At 43.8% G+C, this 25540-nt stretch overlaps 1 protein-coding gene across 1 annotated transcript in view; it reads right to left on the minus strand.

The window, feature by feature from the left end:
* Positions 1-2559: 2559 nt before the first annotated feature.
* Positions 2560-25540, minus strand: part of LOC138299812 (trem-like transcript 1 protein) — a 93730-nt gene continuing 70749 nt past the window's right edge. The window contains exons 6-7 of the mRNA XM_069238397.1: positions 24713-24768; positions 2560-3294 (exon numbers count right to left, since the gene is read on the minus strand). Of these exons, the coding sequence (XP_069094498.1) occupies positions 3049-3294; positions 24713-24768 (302 nt within the window). The 3' untranslated portion in view covers positions 2560-3048. The remainder of the gene's footprint in view (positions 3295-24712; positions 24769-25540) is intronic.

Consider the following 25540-nt stretch of genomic DNA (forward strand, 5'->3'; position numbering starts at 1 on the left):
AGCACTTGTCTTCCATATGCTCTTGATCTAGTTGTTTAGAAGTAGCAGATCCTGAGTGGGGTGTCTGACAATTATAGGGCCTGGTCCAACGCCTGGCAGTGAGAGGGTCTAGGCGGGGTTTGGCAATGAGGGTCTAAGAATAGCATCTGGCAGGGGGAGGGAGTGAGGGAATATCTGACATTGAAAGAATGTGAAATCCTGACTGGTGATGACAGAGCTTGAGAAGAATATGGATGAGTGGGTTAAAGGCGTGTCAGGCTGTAAAAGCCTGGGAAATGCAAACCCAGTCCTGGGCCTCAGGGCAGAGCTCGGCAATGAGAGAAGCCGTTAAGAGTGTCTATCAGTGTCAAAAGTGCGAGAGGGGTGCCTGGAGGTGTGAGAGCCTTCTGAGGTGTGTGACAGTGAGAGAACCTGAGATTGACAGCTGGCACTGGAAGGCCTTTGGATGAGTTCCTATCAATGAGAGTCGTGAGGGGTGTTGGTTAGTGAGATGGCCAGGGGCGCCCAGCAGTTAGAGGGTCTGGGATGGTTGTTTATTGGTGTGAAAGCCACAGAGGAAAATCTACTAGTGTAGGGATCTTGGAGGTTGTGAAAGTCTGGTCAGGTCTCGTGACCTTAATAAGTCACACCAGGACCTTCCATACAGGAGCAAGGGCCTATATAGTCTTGAAATTCCTTTACAGCCACATGGTTCCGTTATCAACTTGGGCTCTAGAAGGTTAAAGACAGGGGTGTCATCTAAACCATATTTGCCCTTTGAAACACCAGCTCTCAGGGCATCCACTCTGGCTTCCAGGTAAAGGTTTTAAGGCTAATGTTTACTTGTGTGAGGGCTGAGAGGTCTGGGAGAATGTCCTTGCAATGACAAAGCCTGCATGGACGTCTCTACCATGAAAGGATAATACACTGTCCGTCTTTGGGAAACCCAGGTAAGTATAACTTTTATCTCATCCGGAGGATGTAACTTGTGTTAGTATCTGAGTGACTGGATGTAGTGGTGCCGTAGTGTGTAAATGAGACTGCACTGAGTTTTCGAACTGGGCCTCAGGATGTCCAAAGAGACAGGGAAATTGATAAATTGTGTTTGCTTTGATATCAAAGGCTCTATGATGAGTGCACAGATGCTAAGAAACTGGGTTATATGAAGCTTGTCTGAATGTGTAAGAAAACCCGGAATGAGTGAGGGGTGTTTCAGTCCGTACGCAGGACCGGACTTTAAACCAAAAGCAGTAGTAGCACAAAATGTTCGAACCAGCCCTGCACCCTTCCCCTGCTCTTTGTCTCTCTCTTTCTATGCCGCCATTCTCTATCTCTTTACTCCTCTCCTCCTTCTTCCCTCATCTATTTAAGATCTATTTTCAACCCCTCTCTCTTTTCTTCTGCTCTCTTTCCCACACCACTCCCCCTTTCTCTCTCTCTATCTCCCCATGCTCTCTGTCTCTATTTCCATCCATTCACTTTCCATCACTTCTCTCTCTGTTCCCTCCCCTTCTTCCACTATGCCTGTTTCAGTACACCCCAGAGAGAAAGTGGCAGGGGCTCTTGAGGAGACCACGTATCTTCTATATCTTCTCTTATATAGTTCCAGACCTCCAGAGACAGGTTTGATGAGATACCTGTGCGATGTGTGTATGGGCTCCTCCCCCGACAGCTCACGTGGAAGGAGTTTGTAGCTGTGGGAATCCCAAAAGTCATGATTTTGAATTTATGGTGAATGAAATGGATTTAATATTTTAAGAAACATAACAGTCGTGCTCGTTTACTTATCTGAAAATACCAGTATTATACATTTTCTGTGAATACATGGTCGAGTTTAAACATTTTATTGGTTTCTAAATGAAGCCTAGTGTCTTGGGAGGCCTAGCAAAGTTAATTCATGTTTGAAGAGTAATGTGTGTGTGATAGTGTAGAAGATGAGGCCCCGCCTCGAAGTATTCTTTGAAGGGTTGTATGTCAAACTGCTATATACAGAAACATCAAGCGACACAAATATTTTGGCCAAATATCGTTTACAAAAATAATATCCCTTTGATTGTAGATTTTCTGCTATTAACTCCAATGGGGAAATATTTTTGTGGACGAAATTTAGATTACAATATTTAGGGAGATAGTAATCTGATCAAACTGTCGGTATCACACCTCTAAAATAGCTTTGCAAATGTCATCCAGAGTTTAATCGTTTTTTTCTGTGGAAAGAAACTCAGAATGCAGTCAAAGGATGAGGTAAGTAGTACTCACTTATCCCCATTCAACCAGTACCAATAGTTTTCGTTGCCACTGATAATCTCAATATCTAATGTTTTCTTTCCCCAATAAAACCCTTAGCCTATCAGACTCATCTTTTATCCCCTCGCTTTTCTGGACATTTTGATTCCTTTACTATTTTGCTGAGATGTGAATCACTACATTGTTGTGTGAATAGGGCAGACGTGTTTTACTACTGAGTTCATCTGACGTCAACAGCGTTCTGTTTGGTGCTATATGCAAACCAGAGCAGAAAACTAATGTGTGCACGTTGTTTTCCTAACCTGATCTAAATACATAGGTAAGTAAAACAAGTTAGGGAAAAGAACATACACACGTTTAATATTTGTTCATGTAATGTGGCGTTTATAGGACAAAATAAACGTTCTTGAAGCTTTAAAGATGATCTGAAACATTTCCAAACTACATCAAGACGTTTCACGTGCAAAACATGTGGGTGAAACTGCTATAGGCTAGGAAAACCTGAGATATGTGCCAACATTGATGACAACTACTTGACCTGTCCTTCGCTCTTACTGAAAACTGATAGTAAGGAACAACTCACACAGGAAAATAATACCACTGACAGAAGACAATGTAGAGCTCTCCAGTGTTTGCGCAGTCATTTGTGGTTAGGAGCATTTTAGTCAGCTCAAATTAAGGACCTGAGCAAAGCCATATACAGTGAAATCGATACGCACACATATTAATTGATGCCTAGTCACAAGACTTTCTGATCATGTGCTGAACAGCCTGCACTCGCGACTGAAGGTTTAATCAGTGGCTGGTAGGTTCTTCAGTTTGTTACTGAGCTGCTGGGAGAAGTGCTCCAGAGGGCCTGAAAAAAACCGTGGCGTACTCCACTGTCCCTGAGACGGCCAGGATTGAGGGCGATATAGGCGTCTCTTGTCCTCTTGGCTGGCATCTCACGTTAGCGTAGGTGGTCTCCTGTGACCCTGATTTGGGCTCGAGGCGCAGAGTGGTGTACTTTATGAAGTCATTCTCATCATGCAGGTCGTTTGGCACGATCTTCCCACGTTCCTTTGATACCTGAAAGGATAAGGAAACAGCTGACAAGTTTTAGTATTCCAGAAACCCAAGTGTAAAAGTAACCATCTTTAGAGCTGAAATGAAAATATCCACTGTCACTGCGCAGAGTAAGAAAATTAACAGGTTTTTCACCTATTCGGGTGGTTGGAGAACATGTCGGGCCTGATAAGAATTGCACTGAAAGTAAACACTAAAAAAACTGGTTACGATGTATCTCATCAGCTGGTCATTCCTTGAGAGGAATATCTGGGGACCATAACAGATTAAAAGAAAAATAAGTTCATTGTCAACCCCAAAGCCCCCTTTTTGTAAGTCTGGCATTAGCAAGTACCATTTATTGTACTAAAAGTATATGTATAACATACTTATAAGGTCATTCAGCCTGCCTTCTGTATTCATTGGTATGTTGTTCTGCCATTCACATTTTTCTTCTGCCCAATTAAACATAGAACATTGGTTAATGGGTCAGCCCACTGTAGCCATCAGCTAATTTCATTGTGAGTGACGGCACTCTGCTCTTTCTCAAGAAGCACATTTGCACATGAAATAGTTCCTATAAGTTCCAGTGACTAATATTGCAACGTGTGCTTTAGCACACCAAAAATATTTCCCCTTAAGCTCATTTGTTTTATATTCGCCAGGGTCTGACAGCTCCTCCAACAACAACCTGTTACCGATTACATGAAAAAACACAATCGTTTCCAAAACCAAAAGGCTGGAAGCCAATGCCATGCCAGAGCTTTGCCAATGTTTGTCATTATAAGAGTTCTTTAGGGTTGAGGTGGTTGAGAGTGATTTTGCGTTATACTCAGGACCACCCCCCGGAGTCCTCCATGTGTGTGTTAAAAAAAAGCATGGGGTCATCTTACAAAAAATAAGAATTTGCATCAAGTAAAGACTGGGAGGACTGGACATTTCGTAGCTTACTGAAATCCGTAAGGCAATGCAACCTCTTTGTTTTAATACATCTTTTTATTCTTTTCGAATAATTCCAAAACAGTGGAGGTTCATAAACTGTAAAATGCAGGCCATAGCAGCTCAAGCAGTCATTCAAATAATAGGGATCAATCACGTTATGGCAGTCTTTAAACAACAATGTCTATCAAGTTGGGTTATGTTGGGACACCTAGGGGCCCCAGATCACCTAAGGCTTTTTGACACCCTCCCTCCATTTGTAAATCACGTTTTTAGGTGCAGTTCAATGGTTCATTCCTGTTAGTTCAGTCGGGGGAGTTTGGGTGTCTTTTGTTAGCGTAGCTCAATGTAGAAAGACTAATCCCACCAGGGCCCTCTGTGCTTGTGAGGCAGACCAGTCCTAATTATGTCTAATAATGTTACTCTAGGATCAATAGTAATGGGGATTCATGTACTTGACTCCAATTGGCTTATATGCATTGGTATTCCACATGATGGTGTAGCATAATTTAGTTCTCCCAAGTCTTGCTCCCATATGACTCATAACCCTATCAATGGGTCTGGGATGCTGAGGAGCAAGGCCATGTGTTTTCTTGAAATTCCTTTACCGCCATGTTATTCCGTTATCAACTTGGGCTCCCGGGGGCTAAAGTCAGTGACTTCATCTAAACCATCTTGGTATGTAATAAGGGTGTGGCAGAGCTAAACGCATCAAATAGAACTGAGTCTTAAGTAATTCAGAGTCTGCTGATAGCTGTTCGAAGGATCTGATATGGTTGTAGTTCCAGGTATCACCCAGGTATGAAATCCAAATCCGGTCCCGAGTTCTAACTCCAGGGAGCTGCGCAGTTTGTGCGCTCCAAGACGTATAACAAAGTTGTTTCTGATTTGTGAGCCTACCTAACCATTTGATGTGCTTTAGGGCCCGTTAAGAGCCCAATATTAGCAGCCTTGGAATTGTAGGCATTAACGTGAGAGGAGGGCACCACCATACAATAAGTGCATAACACCTGTCTCCTGTGGGGCATTCAGTTCTATTTACAAGACCAAATCCTATCTGTCCCTGAACAGCCAGTCGTTTATCGGAATGAGCTATGAGGCCCAGTAGTAATATATCACTCATGATAGAAATAGGCAAGGAGGTCCATGAACCCAGATCCCTACTACTCTGCTATAGTAAGGGAGCAATGTTTAAGTTCCAGTTCCTCGGCAGATTCCAGGTTAAGTTTATACCTAAATATTTAAATGGTCTCCAGCCACTTTTAAGTGAGTGTGTGCAAGTCACTGTGGCAGAGCGCTGCGTATATGCACGAAGGTTGATTTGCGGCAGTTCACTGTCAAACTGAGGCATCCCCCTAGACCTCTAACAACTCTGTTAGTCTCTCCATTGTGCTCTGTATTCTCTGGATGAAAAGCAGCATGCCACCTGCCCTCCTTCCCATTTGATCTCCTAATCCATACAGCTAGGCCTTCAATGTGTAGACCAAAGAGGAAGAGGGAGGGGAGGCAACCCTGGAAGGTACCTTGCTCAAGATGGAATGAGATGATGGAGTGCCATTTACCCTAACCTGTGTCATGGGGGCATAGTAGAGGACAGTGACATATGTAAGGAACTGAGGGCCCATTTTCTCCTTTCAGAGCACCTGGTTTAGGAAGGGCTAATGAATCATGTCAAAAGTGTTTTTTGTAATCTATAAGAACCAGCACAGCCGGGCCTTGTAAGTCAGTTACGCTATCTAGGGCCACATGCAAGCAACATAGTCAGTGCCTTTTGCACATGCTTGGTTACAACCATTCTGGTTCATGTAGACCAGTTTACGCACCAACCTAGGTAACTGAGAGTCCACAATTGTTGTTAAGAATTTGTTTTCTAGATTACTCAATGCCATGGGCCACTAGGAATCCCATTAATCTAATGATTTATTGGGCTTTAAACTGCACCAGTCCTCCGGGAGAAAGGCACTCTGACTGGCTTCCTTACATAGGGTCAATAAATATGGCCCACTGTACTTCCTCAAGAAAAAGTGTTAGGTTTAGCTCACATTAGTCTGCCGGAGGGGAGCAGCATGGGGAGGGGGCCCATCTAACTAAATCAGTGCACTTCTAACTTTGAGAAGGAGCACTTCTAGTATAGCTCCAGATTGTAATCTGCAATTAACTCTGCAATTGCCAGCGAGTCTATGACCCTCTGAATTACCAATTTAGGGGATAATTCTGGAGTTGGTGTCTTTGTTTGCTAGCCAGTAAATATGCTAGCCCACTTTATTACTATTGGGGGATTGTCCAAGCCAACTTTGCTGTGCCATGAGTTTTTGCTTTAGTGTCCCACCTCTGTCTGTTCATTTAGAGAACGCCATTATAGTTCTAAGATTTGTTCCTCAACGTCAAGTTCCTGCTCTCTGTCTCTTACTTTTTCTAGGACATGAAGACCTCCAACACAGTTGCTGGTGATGATACTGAGTATGCATATAGGTAAAAGTAATCATTTGTGTCGTACAAAAAATCCTGAGGGTATCATCCTTTAGCCACCACACATTTAGACGCTATATATCCATGGGGTCACCTTCTGGGTGCAAGTAGTATCTGTACCTAACTGTTTTCATACAAACCGCTAAGCAATATGCAGATTCCCAGAGTGGTATTGAGGTTAGCGGCTGAGACAGATAGCCTGGTTGTGAGAAACAGTGATAAAACACTGAATAATGTGTGACTTGTATGCCATTTTTGCCATATATCTCCAAGTCTCAGAAAGGCCACTCATACACAAAGAGTAGCCACCCTTCCAGCGGGGAAGGGCTGTCTACATCAAGTGCGGAGTTCATTCGTCATGGCGTTAAAATCACTTCCCGCAACAGTCATCCCCAATGTTATATGAAATAAGGCATTGCAAACTGCCTGAAGCATAATGTTGAAAAGGGTAGAGGAGACAGAAACGCTGGAGATGGACCAGGGTGACCCTTCCAATATCCCTATTATACTTCAAATTTTCCTAAGTCATCTGAATGTATTATGGAGACCACTAGCAGGACTGTCACATACCCAGGACGTGTGTCTCCTGCAGCAGAACTTTTGGAACTTCTTTTTGATGTATAACATGACTTTTTAATTTTGTTTAGGATCCCATTGACATTCCAGGTTACAACCCCGTAACACCTCTGAATGTACTTGAAGTCAGTGTGATTACTATGAACCTGTTTGGTTGTTCTGCCTCTAGCAACTTTACCTGCTACATTGACTCTAATTAATCTAAAACGTCTCCACTCTGTACTTCCTATCTAGAAACATCTATTGCCCCAACGTTAGCTAAACCCTAGTAATGAAAAGCCAAGGCACCCACTCCCAGCTCCATCAGACTTGGGTTATAACAAAACAAGAAGCACCAATTACGCTAGCTTGTCTGGCCGGCCGCATAGTAGTTGGTTGCACATCAACACCTACAAATCTTGGTTTTAGGACCAGGTGCAGGATGCCATCTTGTCATCTTCAGCACCTTGTTGGTCCTTGCTGCCCTAGTGCCTCCGAGTCGCTATCAGCTTGTTCAGTCTGCGTTTTGCTCTCTGGCTATACAGGAATCATTTATCTTTCAGTTCTTGTGTTGTCTTATCTCGACCCCAGGCAACATCCAGCAGATGGTGGAACACATTCTTCCACCCAGACCTGTTCTTCGTGATCAATTTATTGTGTTTTGCCTTTGTGAATACCTTTTCATTTTCATATATAAAAGCATATGTTTAATCTCCATCACACAAATCTTCTGCTTTAGCAACTCATAGGATTTCCTTTGCTTCTGCATGAGTTTAAAGTTGGCCAGAAAAATTAACATTTTATGTGAGCCATGCATTACCTCACCAGCCCACTTGCCATCTAAAGAATTATATCTCTGTCTCCGTAATTTAGGAAACGGGCTATCATTGGTCTAGATGGGGCTCTAGGTGGTGGTTTTACATGAGGAAGTGGCACGTCAGCTCTATCAGGAAGGATGTCTGTATCTAAGAAAGCTCGAAGGGAGAGCCCCAAAAAAGTGCTCTGGATGTGTGCCCTCAAGGTTCTCTGGGACCCCCTAAAATAGGTTATTTCATTGTGAGTAACCTGTACCACCAACTCACCTGCTGAGCTTTTTGACTTCTGAATGGTCTGGTTAAAGTCTTTGACTGTGTCTTCCAGGGCTGATATGCGATTTTCAGCTTGGAGACACGGCTCACTGTGTTGTGTAAGTCTTGTCTTAAAAGGGCTACATCTGCACCAACCTCATCTATTTTGTATTTGAGTGCTTGCCCAGAAGATTGAATGGTCTGGATGATGAGATTGATGGGGGAGTGAACGCCCCCTAGGAGTCTGCATCATCTGAATTGCCAGTGTGTTGCACACTTTCAACAGGGGGAAGAACTTTTGTGAATTTGTTGAGTTTCCTCTTCTAGGAAAGAATCTAATTACTGTACATTTGGGCATCCATTGATGGTGGGGTGTCCAGTGGTATTTTTCGCAGAATCTCATGACCTCTGTGCTGCAGTTCAAGAACCACTGCTTGGCCAAGTGCCCTAAGGACTCTGGGACCTCGAATGACCTGAAATATAGTCCTCCTCTGTTTAAGCAGGGTGTCTGTTCCTGTGGCACTCACTGAGCATTAGAATTCCATGAGTGCCTGCACCACACCTCACAGGCATCACAAGCAGCCCAGAGAGAATGCCCAAAGGTAAGCCATGCACCTCTGATTGCCAGTGCCCCCTCTGCTCAAGGGCGGCTGAGTCTATGATTTCCTATAACTGCCAGTGTCAGTGCTTTCTTTCCTCATGCACGCGGTGCCAGAGGGTAAGTAGCTGTGGAAGCTCCCGGGTTTCACAGCTTGCACTTCAGCTGGATGTTACTAGGGGCCAGATGTAGCACGCCGTTAGCATGGCGCAAACTGCGAAAAACTCAGTTTGCGCCATGCAAACGGCCTCCCGCGATGCTCATTCCCAAATTGCGAGTCGGTACCGACTCGCAATTTGGGAATGCGACTCGCAAATAGGAAGGGGTGTTCCCTTCCTATTTGCGACTCGCATCGCAATTCAGACTTGCTTTGTGACCGCGAATGCGGTTGCAAAGCAACTCGCAGTTACCACCAGTGTCACACTGGTGGTAACTCATTCGCAAAAGGGAAGGGGTCCCCATGGGACCCCTTCCCCTTTGTGAATGTCGTCAAAAATATTTTTTCAGAGCAGGCAGTGGTCCTTTGGACCACTGCCTACCCTGAAAAAACGAAACCAAATGGTTTCCGTATTTTTTTCATTTTGCAACTCGTTTTCCTTTAAGGAAAACGGGCTGCAAAATGAAAAAAAAAACTGCTTTATTTAAAAAGCAGTCACAGACATGGAGGTCTGCTGACTTCAGCAGGCCACCATCCCTGTGAGTGCAGGGACTCGCTATGGGGTCGCAAACAGCGACCCACCTCATTAATATTAATGAGGTGGGTCTTTGCGACCCCATAGCGAGTCGCAGAAGGTGTCTGAGACACCATTCTGCATATGCTTTTGCGAGTCTGAAATTGCGAGTCGCACCGACTCGCAATTTCAGACTCGCAAAAGCATATCTTGCTACATCTGGCCCTAGGTTAGGTATGAAGACATATGCATTCCTGTACAACACCACTATGCGGCCCCCTGAATTTTAACCCCTCCAATTGCTGCACCACAGTCTCCTTCATTCAATCCTCTGGCACACCTAAAGGTCTTGGTGGTTAAAGATTATTATCTCAGTCCAGGATAGGGACGTGTGACGTTCATCCTCCACTGCCCTTTTTTCTTAAAATGGCATTTGGGAGGGGAGCGCCTGCCTCTCCAGGTTTACCGATCCTCCACACTCAACTCTGTGGTTGTTGACGGGCCACTTGAATTGGGCATTTTGTCTTGGAGCCTTGACCTCTTCTGGGCCAGACACAGCTATCTCCACCCTCTCTATGGGCAGGCAGCCTTATGGAGGGCCCAGTGGCTGTGGGTCCCCTGCAACAGTGGGCTCAAGAGCCGTAGAGAATAGAACTCTGCCTTCTGATCCCCATTCCTTCACAGCCAAAGGTGGGGGTGTTGGAGTGTAGCTTTTATCATCAAAATTAACATGAACTGCTTGCAAAATAATGTGTAATGAAGTTGCATAGAAAACGTGGTAGACTAATATTAATGCACGCGTTTGAAATGTGCCCATGGGGAGTGGCCACCAATGTATACGATGATTAATGAAATTGACTAATGATGAATTAAGTAATATACTAATGTATGATTTTATATTAGCATTGACAGTTATATGATAAGGTTTTGTTGAATTAATCTTTAGGCCTTAGTTAGCGAGGGTCTGGGCCTATCTGCCTGGTCTCATATTAAATGTGTTTTTCTATCGTGCACTGTGCTATTTTCCTGAAGGACATGAATCTGTACTTTTCCAGAAATTAGAGATGTGTGTGTAACCGTACTAAATTCTTTCTCATGAGACCCGACTTGCTCAAGGAGACATTCTTGCCAAATGCAACAGTGTAATTCGCATCAGGTACAAGGTCGCCCAAACTGGTAAAGACAATGGAGCTACTGACTGAAGTGAGGAGTGTAACTATTCCTACCTGACATTCTACCCATTAAAGACGTAAATCACAGGAGCCAATGAACTGCATGAGAACTGTTTTAGGTGAAAATTCTAGTAAGGTGATCAATGGATCATTGGATAGAGATTACGATGCACCAAACATTGACCAATTGGAAATCAGAGACTTGCCTGGCAAATTCAATTTAACAACGTAGTACAAGGAGAAATCAGCCATTAGAGGGACAGCCCTGCTGTTACTCTGACATTCTGTCTCTATCTTTGCTGTTCTGATACTTTAAACCATCCTCACCTTTCTTACCTTGCCTGATACTTACTTCCCCTCCTTATGAGGGAAGTGTTCTTATTGCCCTGTCTTGCTGGGACTTTGCTGCTTGCCCAGGCTGATGGCGAATCAACTAATGTCCTGAGGACGAAGACTGACTCTGTATGCTGACCCATTACGGAGGGTAACTATAAGATGATGAATTGTAATTGTCTGTTTGCCTTTCCTTTCTAGGTACCAACTGCACTTTTGATAGAGGCCATAGTTTAGATGTTTTCTAAATTTGTGTTACTAAATTGTTTTGCATGAAGCCCAACATGCTGATGTTAATTAGAGGATAGTTAAGGAGTTCACTAATTCGGATGCAAATAGATAAGTGACTGAATCTTGCTTCGTTGAATAACGTGCCAATGATAGCCTGCTAAAGTTAATTCATGTTGACGTCGTGCTTTGTTCTAATGTTTTTGATCTTTGCTTTGATGAAGTCTTATTCAAGTTGCCATATTGTGACATTGTTGATGTGTTTTCTGGTATTGAGACTAATAAACTTGCTAGTAGAGTGTAACAAATAGGGAATAAATATCACAATCTTAAAAAAATTTGTGTGGTTATTCATGGCTGAAAGGGCATGGTTTGTTTTCAATTTTATTAATGCAAGTAACTAATTTGATTGATTTGTTATTGTGAATATTGATGAGGTTATCGATCTATTGATTGAAATGCTAAAGAGCTATCTCGTCTTAAGGTGTCTCCAATTAGGGTCAAAAGGTTCATTGGCCTAAAACGAGTCCCCGTGTAAGTAAAGTACCTAGGTCGGGACGCGTTATCAGTTCTGGTAGCAGAGGACGGTTTCGGCCCTTTGGGGCCCTAGGACGAGGGACCATTGTTTTAGAATTGTTTTTGGAATAATGCAATTTGGAGAGATGATGATCCCCTAAGTCCCAAATTACTTTCCCGGGACCCCGGAGGCTGCCGAAGTGAGTTGGGGCTGTACTTGGCGTTCTAGTGATGGTGTGAGTGAAGTAAGATTTGCGCTTGCACAGCTTATGCATACCGCAGGTGAATTGTGAGGTTTGTGAGGATTTTAGGCCAGGTGATGTTTTAGTAGGAGTGTGCATACTCCGCGGTATGAGAGTAGGGAAGTCGGCGAACTTCAGGTGAGTGTGGCGCTTTGTGCTCAAAAATTGTCCACGTGGTTGTTGGTGATGTACGGACCCTGAGTGGTCTAAGACTCCGGAGTATAGTGCTAAGTGTATGAGACACTTAGTTTGTGTTGTAATGTGCGCTGTTTAATAGGTCAATCGGGCGTGGTTGACGAGTCGAGTTTGAGTCAAAGTGTGTGAATGAAAACTTCAATGGAGATTTGGTAAGTTCTAAAGTGCACTAGGACGAACCATGGACAAGTCGAGAGTAGAATTTGCGGGTCGAATTCTGCTTGCGAGTGCGGGATCTGAGAAGGAGAAAGTACCGGCCAAGGTTTAAAGTGAAATCTCTGTAAAGTTCTGAAGCGATTGTGTTAGCCTTCCTGTAGTAAACCGGCAACTTTGAGTTCGTTAGTGCTCACAATATTGCATTAGTTTTGTGTGAATCGAGAGTGAAGGAGACAAGCCGCAAGACTTTGTCAGCAGCAGTGTGTGTGAGTGTGATGTCATGGGGGCCGCGCTGGGATAGGTCAGTTAGTGAGAAGTGTTGCGCACGGATTGGCAGCCGTCGTGAGAGGGGATTGGTTGAGAAGGTAGCAAAGGGTGTTCTGGGAATTAAAGTCACTTCCTGACTCAGTCATAAACTAAATAAAAGACGCAAAAATGAAGTTCTTCAAGGCTTTAAGGAGCGCTTTGAGGGGAGATGTGCACATTACCGCGAGTGTGGGGGATCCTACACCGCCAGAGGATACTCCGGCTAATGCCGTAATGGAGGAGAAGGGAGTCACGCCATGTCTTTGGCTAAAGTAATGGTGCAAATTGACTTAAAAGGATGGGTGTTTGGCGTTTCCAGAGAATGGGTCGTTCAAAATAGGCATTCTAGAGAATTTGCGGAAGGCATTAAATGAGCAAAAGCCGCCTCAGAGGCCAGCACAGTTTGAGGCGTTAGCGATTTGGGAATTGATGGCCATACAACAATGGCAACAGACGTTTGAGAGGAGGATGAGAAAGGCAGAAAAGACACTAGCGGAGGCTAGATGGGATAGTGAGCACAGAATGTGGAGAAGAGAAATAATAGACGAAGCTAGGATGTTTCCAGCAATAACTCAAGAAGCCGATACGCAGGGAAGAAAGGCCACTTGTAAGACGGACAAGGGCTCTAGCAAAGAGAAGGAGACAAAAAAGTCCTGGGCAGATGCAGATGACTCTGATGATGATGAGTTTCTTAACCAGTTGCTGCATGATAGACCGCCACCATATGCCATAGATGCCAATAGACCAAGTACTAGTGCAGGTCGTGTAAATTCAACACAGAACAAGGGAACCACAAATACGGCACAGGCAAATAATGTTACCACATCAGCCACGATACAGAATAGTGTCAGTGTGTCCACTGCTCCAGAGATGCAGACGCAGTTGCAGCCACCACCAGTTCAGAGGCTCTACCCCGATGTTCCAATATTAGAAACTACTACGAGCATAATGGTGCCACCTGACCAGGCATACGCGAGGTCAAAGTTAGTGCAGATGGAGCCAACTCCACTTTTACTGCCACAGCCTCAGATGGTTCTGAGTTACACTTCGGTCACAGGACCGCAGTTAGCTTCGGTACAAATAATGAATCAGAATACGGGGGTCAGTGTTCCACAGGTTGTGGGGAACAAGCTAACACCAGCCGCCATAGCCTTACCTATTACGGTCGGTCCACCAGTACCACTGTACGCGCAGGACAAGCCTAGCGTGTGTGATCAGGGGGTAATGACCCAGGACATGACAAGAGGAGGGTTCGTAGGGAGCTCTCAAGGGGTGACCCCAGTGGAACAGATGGTAGAAAGATCGAGGTCTCTGTTAGACTTCAGTCCGATAGGTGTTCCTCCAGATGCTGTGAGACACTCAGGGTTGGGATTACTGACTCAGCAGTTCCTAGGTGCGAATGCGTCACAAACACCAACGATACAGGCTGGAAATATCTTGTTGCAAAGTTTAACTGCGCAACAATTGAATGAGTGGTTAGACAAGCTGACTTCACCATAGACGACCCCTGCAACAGCAGAGCGGTCGGAAAGGGAAGAGTACTTAAATTTTGTGAGATTGGGCATGGAAGCAGCCAAGTTAGTTGAAGGGAGCAAGGGAGTGAACAGGCTAGAGTCATACACTAAAGCAGAATTGAGATATCTGTGCCCGAAAAGAACTAAAGAAGTGAGCAAGGTGCACCAAAAGTTGGCAAACCTAGCAGATAAATATGGCATAGACTTAGACAATACCAAGCATCTGAAAAGGAGCTACAGATTAGACTTTGAGCCTAAAGATTTTGATCACAGGAGGTCTACTGGAATGAAGGCACACCTTAAGGAGATACTGCAGAGTGCGCAGGTTTGGGGAGCCTTAGAGAAGTGGGAAGGCAGATGGGCAAAGAAGAGAGAGAAAAGGAAAAGTGACTGCTTGGAGCAGCAGCAGGCAAAACTGGCGCCGTATAACGGTACAATACAAATGCTACCCATGGGAGAGACAGCCGGAGGGGTTCTTGTTCATGTACCTTGGTCGAGGGGTGACATTTTGTCATTCACAAATGACTTTCCCAGGTTGAGGGAGAAGCCGATAGAATGGTATCAGCAGACAGACAGGTTTCTGAAGCTTGCGAAGTGTCTTTGGGAAGACTTGAATACATTGTTTGAGATCATAGTTCCAGCTGATTTGTGGCTCGAGTGCAAGAGAAGTGTGGATTGGCCGACGGAAGAACCGGCAAGGGACAGAGTAACAGGAGCTCCGTCTCCTGAGGTGATGAGGTACTACTTTAAGGTGATTGAGTTTTTGAAGCAGAAAGTGTTGCCGCAAAACATTGATTGGCAAAAGATTGATCGAACGGCACAAGAAGGCAAAGAGTCGATACATGCTTACTATGAGAGGTTGTTGAAAGCATTCAAGCAGTACAGTGGTACAGAGGTCATAGAGCCGAAAGATATGAATCACCTTGTGTTCAGGTTCGATGAAGGGCTGAGACCAGAGTTTAGCCAGATTAAGAATCATTTGATCTGTTGGCAAGCGAAGCCAATTGATGAGGTGTTACACTATGCAAAATACTGTAGTGACGAGATTGAGTTGAAGCAGAGAAAGCTGAAAGAGAAGGTGATGGTGATGCAAATTAAGGCAGCGCAAGCAGGGATGCAGGGAAATGGAGTGCAACAGATGGTGCAACAGCTGCAAGGAAACGGAATGTTTCAGACGCAGGTGAGAGGCAGAGGTCGAGGAGATTTTGTGCACCGTGGTCCAGATTTGAATGCAGTAGTGGTTCAGAATGATGTACAAGGGATGAAGAAGGTGTTGCCATGCCATGCCTGCGGGGGACTCTGGAAGCGGGAATGTACGATGATGTTGTAGGAGGGTGTTGTTCAGCAAAGCAATGATGTTAATGCATTCCAAAATGTTAAAGGACCAAGAATGAGGGGTCCTAATCCAAATTTTCAGAACAACATGGTTCAGATGCAGGGTCTCCAACCCATGCAACAAGTGCAGATGCCAAGTATGCAACCAGTGCAGATGCAGCAAGTGCAACAGCAGATTCCAGTGGTACCTAGACAGCAAATGCAGTTGCCCTTAGCACCAATGGGACAGCAACAGGTGATGCTTCCTCAACAGGTCACAGGTGAAGGAATGGGTCAAAATAACACAGTACAACAGTTGTTGAGAATGGAATAAACGAATGGTCAGATGACAGTTTGGATAGTGAGGAGTGCAGGATGGCAGCGTCCTTAGAATAAGATCAGAGGGGAGCCTATGTGCAAGGAAAGGTGATAGGTCACAAGGTCTCATTATTGGTTGACACAGGAGCTACACACTCTACGGTCAGAAGTGCAGAGGTTCCGAAGCTCCCCCTTTCAGGACGTACAATAAAGGTAGTGGGAGTGGCAAACCAGCTCCTGACTAACCCGATCACAGATCCGGTTCAAGTTGAGATTGGTCCCTTTCAGGGATTGCACAGGTTTGTGGTCTGTGATTCAAGTCCCGTGTCCCTACTGGGAAGAGACTTACTGTGTAAGACCAGACGTTCTATCACCTGTTCTAATGAGGGAATTGAGGTGCAGACAAACAGTGATGATGAGGGGGATGATGGTCAGATCTCTGAGCCAGAAACAGAGACCACAGATGAAGAGTACCCCTTGATAAGCTTCTTCCCGATGTTCACCGTGACTGACTTGCCTGTGGACTTGCAGGGAACAGTCACAGAGAAAGTGTGGGACTTGACAGGAAAGGAAGTGGGATTGATAAAAAGGGTAGAACCAGTCAAAGTCGATGTAAAGCTAAATGCCGTGTTTCCCCAGGTACCGCAGTACCACATGGCACAGGATGTCCTCATACAGGTGACGCAGATAATTGCAGACTTTGTGAAACTGGGGGTCCTGAGAGAAGTGATGAGCAGCCCATGTAATTCACCTATAATGGGTCTGAGAAAGCCTTGTGGGAAAGTTAGAATTGTTCAAGACTTACAGAAGATCAATGATATAGTGGTGAAGTGTTGCCCGATAGCGCCAAATCCAGCTGTGATTATGTTTCAAGTTCCATGCTACGCAGAGCGGTTCTCAGTTGTCGATTTGTCCCAAGCGTTCTTTTCCGTGCCGCTTCATGAGGACAGCCAGTTCCTTTTCAGTTTTGAATTCCTGGACAAGGTTTACAGTTGGTGTCGAATCCCTCAAGGGTTTTCGGAATCACCTTCCATCTTCAATCAGATCCTGAAGAAGGATTTGGAGTCGTTGGAACTGCCTTTCCAATCGGCTCTAGTGCAGTACATTGACGATTTGTTGATTGCTTCCAAAACAAGAGATGACTGCAAGTACAATACTATTGTCCTACAAAACCACTTGGGAAAGAATGGGCATAAGGTGTCCCCAAAGAAGCTACAGTACTGTCAGAAAGAGGTGAAATATCTAGGTCATCTGATTGAGAAAGGGTCGAGGAAAATATCCAAGGAAAGAGTGACTGCCATACTGCAGATGAATCCCCTGACATCTCTGAGAGATGTTAGGATGTTTCTGGGAATGGTGGGCTACTGTCATCACTGGATCCCAAATTTCTCAGTTATCTCCAAGCCCCTGGTGAGACTGACCGTTAAGGAGGTTAAGGATTGCCCAGATACCCTAACTAAGTCCGAGAAAGAGATGAGGGCGTTCATTGAGCTGAGGGAGTGCATGTGCAGGGCTCCAGCTTTAGGTATGCCTGATTACACAAAGCCTTTTCTCTTGTTTTGTCATGAACGTGATGCTTGTTCTTTGTCTGTCCTGACACAGGTCCATGGAGGTGCAAACCGACCAGTAGCATATTTTTCAGCTACTTTGGACCCAGTTGCAGCAGCCTTACCAGATTGTTTGCGTGCAGTTGCAGCAGTTGGTCAAAGCCTCACACAGTGTGAAGGCATAGTGATGGGACACCCTTTAACAGTTATGGTCCCACACTCAGTTGAAATTTTGCTGACCCAAACCAAAACTCAGCACATGACAAATGCCAGACTAAAGAAGTATGAAACAATTATATTAGGGTCACCAAATGTGTCACTGAAACGATGTACTGTATTAAACCCGGCAACTTTGCTTCCCAATGAGAATACAGAAGTTGATGATGCTGAGGAGATAGAACATGTTTGTCTTGAGGTAACAGAACTGTGCACCAAACCGAGACCTGACATTAAAGACACCCAATTGGAAGAAAATGATTACATTATCTTTGTTGATGGTTCATGCCTGAGAGACTCAGTGGGAGTGCTGAGAGCCAGATACGCTGTGTGTACAATCACTGGTATCCTAGAAGCGTCTTGGCTTGAAAGGGTATACTCTGCTCAAGTGGCTGAATTGGTTGCTCTTACTAGGGCGTGCCATGCCGCTGACAAATTGAAAGTCACAATTTATACTGACAGCAGGTACGGATTTGGACTTGTCCATGATTTTGGCCAGCTATGGTCCCAGCGGGGTTTCATGACCTCTTCTGGTTCGCAAGTGAAAAATGGTGAACGAATTAAGGAGTTGTTGCACGCGATTTAGTTACCTCTTGAAATTGCCGTGGTGAAATGCAGCGCCAACGTGAAATCATAAGATTTTGTGTCAATCGGAAACAGATATGCAGATCAAATCACAAGGTTTTGTGCCTTGAACTGTATATCGTTCAAGGATCAGTGGGAAATGTTACCTGAAACAGAAAACGAGACATGTACAGGTTACGCATTAAGGGTGGTTGACACTCTGGAGGAATTAAAATTGTTGCAAGGTCGTGCCAGCAGGGAGGAGAAACGCTCTTGGCTCAAGATGCAATGTGTGCAAAGGCCAGATGATTCGTGGGTTTCAGACGAGGGGAAAATGGTTTTGCCAAACAGCCTTTCGTCTCAGTTTGCAAGGTTCTACCATGGCCAAGCACATATTGGGAGAGACGCCATGATCAGGTTGTTCAAAATTGATTGGTTCAATCCAAAGTTCAGACAAGCCGCAGGAGTGATTTGTCACCGGTGCATCATCTGTCAGCAGATAAATGCGGGGAAAGGGACATTTAGCAGAATGCAATTGGATTTTATTGAAATGCCTGTGTGTGGAGGTCTGAGATACGTGTTGGTGATTGTGTGTATCTTTAGTCACTGGAGTGAAGCTTACCCCACACGTAGGAATGACAGCCTCACAGTAGCGAAGTTGCTGCTTAGGGAACTGATACCACGTTTCGGGTTTCCGATCTCTTTAGAATCAGCTAGAGGAATTCACTTCAACAATGAGGTGGTTAAGCTCTTGTGTGCAGCATTAAACATTGAGCAGAAGTTGCATTGTAGCTACTGCCCTGAAGCATCAGGACTAGTGTAGCAAATGAATGGTACTCTGAAGTCCCGAATGGCAAAAATGTGTGCAGCTCCAAATTTGAAATGGCCTGATGCGTTGCCCTTAGTACTAATGTCAATGAGAAACACACCCAACAAGAACACAGGACTGTCTTCTCATGAAATACTCATATGCCGAGCTATGAGATTGCCTGCAGTGCCTGTGAATGCTCTTGTGAATATCACGGATGATATGGTGTTGGACTACTGCAAGGGTCTGGCTGACGTGGTCCGCTCTTTCTCTCACCAGGTGGAAGCAACCACATTGCCACCGATAAATGATCCAGGTCACAACCTGAAAGCTGGTGACTGGGTTGTTGCCAAGAAACATGTGAGGAAGTTGTGTTTGGAGCCACATTGGAAGGGGTGATATCAAGTAATACTGACAACTACTACTGCTGTGAAATGTGCGGGAATTCCAAACTGGATCCATGCCAGTCACACAAAGAAGGTGACATGTCCAACTGATGAGGAAATTGAGTTGTCGAGGATAACAGCTACGGCAAAGGAAGTCTTCGGGCCGGAGAGTAATCAAAGGGGAACTCATACTAGAGGAGAGCCCATTGAGGATGGCTGGCTCACTCAAACAGTAAATGAGATCCAGAGGGGTGACGGAGCCTATTTCAACTAAGGCACCAGGAGGACCGACCCAAAGAGAGGTTCTCCCAGAAGCAGACAGATACGGATTTGAAGTTGAACCCCTGACAGATCCAGAAGGCGAAGGAGTTGAGGCGGAAGGAAGTCAGAGTGTCCAGACTTCTACAGAGCCGCTTGCAGGTCCAGCAAGAGAAAACACCATAGCACAAGAGGAGGGCGTTGAACAGCAACCAGGAAGGCCAAACAATAAAGGGACACTGAAAGGAGATAAGTGGCCAGAACCGCAAGTGAAAAAGGAAAGGTGGTTGTTGATGAAACAATAGAGGAAGAGGTCGATACCACGAGGAAAGAAGAGCTGAGTGAAGGAGAATTGCAAGGTGACCGCAAGTTGTAAAGAAAGAGAATAGCAAACAGAAGATACGCAGGTCCTGAATGGGCTTATGCAACGCCAGCTGAGTGGCAACAGGAGTCCTTGGCATTCTGTTTTGATCGAGAAGTCCCAGGTCAATACTATGAGACTGTGTTAAGCTGAAATTGAATTAAGAAACCTGGAAAAAGAGGCTGTTAAATTACCGGATGTGACACTGTTAACCTGAATTGACTTTCGAAAACTGATTGTGATAAGCTGCTAACTGAATTGATAAGGATCCTGGGAGTGAATGAGAGAGAGCTGTAAATATTTGCTGGAGGAAGACTTTGCTTAGTCGCTGAAGAAAAAGAAAAGGAGAAAAAAAAAAAAGAGAAAGAGCCTCTAACCATCCTCGATTGGTTGTTTCTACTTATAGCACTTTACTTTCTGATTCTTTACAGATCATGCCTAGTATGGGAGATGACAGAGAGGGGAGTAGGCGTTGTAAATATTTGGGTGTTGCTCTGGGTGTTGTATGCGTGATATTCATTATAGCTTTGTTTGTGGAGATGAGATTGGTGGATGAGAATGAAGCTAACAATGCTACAATTTCTGAGACTGCTACACTAACACCTTGGGAGAGGTTTGAGCAAGATACAAGGTATCTGCATGAGGAAACTAACACAAAAGGGGAACTGTCTACAAATGTTTTCTATCGCTTGCTGAGTGAGTATGTTGACACTATGGATGCGAAAGCTTGATATGTGTGTACACAAATTCCTGTTTCAGTTCAAGAGGGAGTTACATACCACAGTTTGCCTCTAACTTATGGGATAAGTTGTAATTTGCTACTAACACGTTTCTATAACCAAGAAGAAGTGCAATATTTTTACTCCAACCATGACTTGGTGTTCTCTTATATGCCTATCATAGAGGATTTGAATAGTGTAGCTAAATATTATGCCATAAAGCTGATTAAAGGGTTCTTTGAACCTAGAGTAACAATTAGTACATCTTATGCACACCGCAATAATTTGACATGTTTGCTTACACCGGTAGAGAAAAGCCTTTTAGATCACACTGAAGATAGAAGAAGGGTATTAAAGGGGAAATTAGAAAAAGGCTTGCAGCAACGATCCGTCATAAATAGTGGTAGTTACAATGGAATTAGGGAACAAGAGAAACTAGCTTTAGACGCACGAAATGTAGGTAAGCTTTGCATAACACGGCCAAAGTCATATTATGCCAATGTGTTTGTGGGAACGAGTGAATGTAAGCATGTGTTTTTGTTTCAGAGTAAATGGACATTCATGTTAAATGGAATGGATCAAGCGATCCCAGGGGTCTACTATATTTGTGGGCTTAATGCTTATTACCGTCTTCTAAAGGGATGGTGTGGGACACGTTATTTGAGAATAGTTTTTCCAAATATTTACCAGCTAGAAGATTTGAAGAAATTCCCCAAAGTGACTGAATTACTTCGTAATAGACAAAAGAGAGAAACTGCTGCTGGTGTAGTAGGGGACATATTTGGAGCAATAATTCCTTCAGTAGGGGATATCTTAAACTCCATATAGATTCGGAAGTTGTCTACTATTGTGGACAATATGCTGACACATTTCACAGGAGCTATACTCCTGATGGATACTGAACTTGCTGCGGAGAGGGCTATGACTCTTCAAAACAGGCTTGCTTTAGACATTATTTTAGCGAAAATTGGCGGAGTCTGTAAGATGCTTAATGAGCATCACTACTGTGCCTACATACCTGACAATAGTAATGAGATTAGAAGTATGCTTACTAACCTAACAAGAGATAGTGCAGATTTGAAGGAACTGAAAGAACCTGGTGTTTGGGAAAAGGTTGGAAAGGGACTTGCTCATGTGGGAAACTGGTTTAGTAATATTTGGCATGGGATATTGGGAAAACCAATACACGGAATAGTGATTGTTCTGGCTTGTTTATTTGGGCTATGGTTATCATGCAAAATTAGTAAAAGGATTAAAGCAAATTTGGCAAAACGCAATGCGAGGAAGGAAGAAAAGAAGAGGGAAAAATTGTTCAGAGCAAAATATGAAAAAACAAAATCAGGGGAAGAAATTGAAATGAAAGAGATTAAGAAATGACAAGGTTGTCAAAGAAGGGATTTGTGTGATGACAAGAGTCATCAGAGGAGGGATTGTTGGAGTGTAGCTTTTATAATCAAAATTAACGTGAACTGCTTGCAAAATAATGTGTAATGAAGATGCATAGAAAACGTGGTAGACTAATATTAATGCATGCGTTAGAAATGTGCCCACGGGGAGTGGCCTTCAATGTATACGATGATTAATGAAATTGAATAATGATGAATTAAGTAATGTACTAATGTATGATTTTATATTAGCATTGACAGTTATATGCTAAGGTTTTGTTGAATTAATCTTTAGGCCTTAGTTAGCGAGGGTCTGGGCCTATCTGCCTGGTCTCATATTAAATGTGTTTTTATAACGTGCACCTTGCTATTTTCCTGAAGGACATGAAGCTGTACTTTTCCAGAAGTTAGAGATGTGTGTGTAACCGTTGTAAATTCTTTCTCATGAGACCCGACTTGCTCAAGGAGACATTCTTGCCGAATGCAACAGTGTAATTCGCAAAAGGTACAAGGTCGCCCAAACTGGTAAAGACAATGGCGCTACTGACTGAAGCGTGGAGTGTAACTATTCCTACCTTACATTCTACCCGTTAAAGGCGTAAATCACAGGAACCAATGAACTGCATGAGAACTGTTTTAGGTGAAAATTCTAGTAAGGTGATCAATGAATCATTGGATAGGGATTACGATGCACCAAAACATTGACCAATTGGAAATCAGAGACTTGTCTGGCAAATTCGATTTAACAACGTGGTACAAGGAAAAATCAGCCATTAGACGGACACCCCTGCTGTTATTCTGACATTCCGTCTCTATGTTTGCTGTTCTGATACTTTAAACCATCCTCACCTTTCCTACCTTGCCTGATACTTACTTCCCCTCCTTAAGAGGGAAGTGTTGTTATTGCCCTGTCTTGCTGAGACTTTGCTGCTTGCCCAGGCTGATGGCGAATCAACTGATGTCCTGAGAATGAAGACTGACTCTGTATGCTGACCCATTACGGAGGGTAACTATAAGATGATGAATTGTAATTGTCTGTTTGCCTTTCCTTTCTAGGTACCAACTGCACTTTTGATATGGGCCATAGTTTAGATGTTTTTTAAATTTGTGTTACTAAATTGTTTTGCATGAAGCCCAACATGCTGATGCTAATTAGAGGATAGTTAAGGAGTTCACCAATTTGGATGCAAATAGATAAGTGACTGAACCTTGCTTTGTTGAATAACGTGCCAATGATATCCAGCTAAAGTTAATTCATGTTGATGTCGTGCTTTGTTCTAATGTTTTTGATCTTTGCTTTGATGAAGTCTTATTCAAGTTGCCATATTGTGACATTGTTGATGTGTTTTCTGGTATTGAGACTAATAAACTTGCTAGTAGAGTGTAACAAATAGGGAATAAATATCATAATCTTACCAAATTCGTAAGGTTATTCATGGCTGAGAGGTCATGGTTTATTTTCAATTTTACTAATGCAAGTAACTAATTGATTGATTTGTTATTGTGAATATTGATGAGGTTATCGATGTATTGATTGAAATGCTAAATAGATATCTTGTTTAAAGGTGTCTCCAATCAGGGTCAAAAGGTTCATTGGCCTAAAACGAGTCCCTGTGTAAGTAAAGTACCTAGGTCGGGACGCGTTATCAGGGGAAAAGACTCAGGCTCTCAGTGGGCCCAATGATTTTTGGGCCAGGCTGTAACAGGAAATTCGCAGTGGCTTGGTCAGCACACTGGGCTCACTCCGACGCACCGTGCCCTCCTACAGGTTTCACCCAAGTCCCACGGATGCTTAGAGGCAGTGGCCCACCACTACCAGCACAATGATGTAGGATTACAGGTGCCAGCATGGAAAAGCTAGGGAATGGCGACTGCCTTCTAGAGCTGCAGACCACACTCCCCACTTCTCTGGCTTTCAATTATCTTGAACATATATAATTATTGATGGGTAACAGTGAATACCAGGGATGTTTCATCAAATAGACAAAGAGAGAGAAGCTCAAATGTGATGTTACTCGAAACCTTGAGGTGAAATATATCCATTATTTACTTTTTTACCCATCTATAATTTTATGTTATTTATGACCCTAAAATCATCTGCTCTTGCGATTAACTGATACACAGAGGCAAACAAGTTATCAGGGAGTCACACATAGCTTGGACTGTCTTCCCCGTCTCAAATGTAAAAAAAGATATATAACTTGCCTCTTAGTACCTACCCTCACTACCCTCTGTGCCTTTCCTTCAAAAGCTCTGCTTCCTGTTCTCCCGTGATACTGTGGCAGGCTCTCAGTGAACTAAGCCAGAGCAGCCTGGAATTCCTTTATGGCACAGCAGAGTGGTTAGCAAGATCTGACACCCACTGTTGCTGCTTCAGAGCTGCAAACAACTGGATCTAGAATTCAGTTATTCATGCTAATGGATCGCTAAAACATCTGTGAGCCTGTCCCTTCCAATCATGACTTTTCCCAATCTATTCCCTCAAACAGAGCAAATCTCTCTGTCTCCCCCTCCCACAAAGTATCTACAGTTATTAATGTGCCTTCATATATCTAGATTCCACTTGTTACGAATTACTTACTGAAGATCTTGCTTAATCCCTTACCTCCGATGTTGGTATCATGACACTTGAAGGGTATCCTGGAGCCTCGTGCAGGTCTTCTGTGAAAGAAACGTTCGGAGTATAATAGACCATATAATTGCACTAAATATATATTTGCATTGTAATAGAATTAAGTAGAACCCATAAGATCATTGTCCTCTGTTAAGTAAACTTCACTCATGATATCTAAAACACATCTTAAAATATGAACTCTCTCAAACAACACCTCTAAGATTTTAGGGTTCTTGAACCAAATCCACATGCTTCCTTTAAACAAGAATGAGATCTGTGGCCCCTTCACATGCTTCACATACCACAGCTGAAGATGAACACATTGATTCCCGAGCCCATGCATCAGATGTACACTGCATGATCCCTGCCCCACATACATTGTCCTGGTAGCCATTCATCCTGGGAGTGACATACACTGGCCCACTGAATAAATACATCCGATAGTGAGTTAGCTACCAACAGGGTTGCTGACATGCCCTGTTGGCAGACTGCCATGATTCCAGTCTTGGGCTTTCCTTTTGTGTGAGCCCGTTTTTACAGAGTGAGGAAGTAAGCATACTTAGTGAGAATGTATGTATGTGGTATTTCTATAGCACAAGCCAAGCCTAAGGCAGCGGACTACTGTGTAAGGTCAGAGGCAAGAATAATGTCAACAAGTCATAGTAGAGGAAGCTAGTTTGTGGATGGTTAATGCATTGTGTTTTAGTGTTCTTTAAAGAGATGTGTCTTCAACTATATTCTAAATTGGAAGAATGTTGGGTGTCCTGATGGATACAGGGATGCTGTTCCAGGTCCTGAGTGCATAGACAGAAAAGGCCT

The sequence above is a fragment of the Pleurodeles waltl genome, chromosome 6 (assembly GCF_031143425.1).
Source record: "Pleurodeles waltl isolate 20211129_DDA chromosome 6, aPleWal1.hap1.20221129, whole genome shotgun sequence".
NCBI classification, from domain to species: Eukaryota; Metazoa; Chordata; class Amphibia; order Caudata; family Salamandridae; genus Pleurodeles; species Pleurodeles waltl.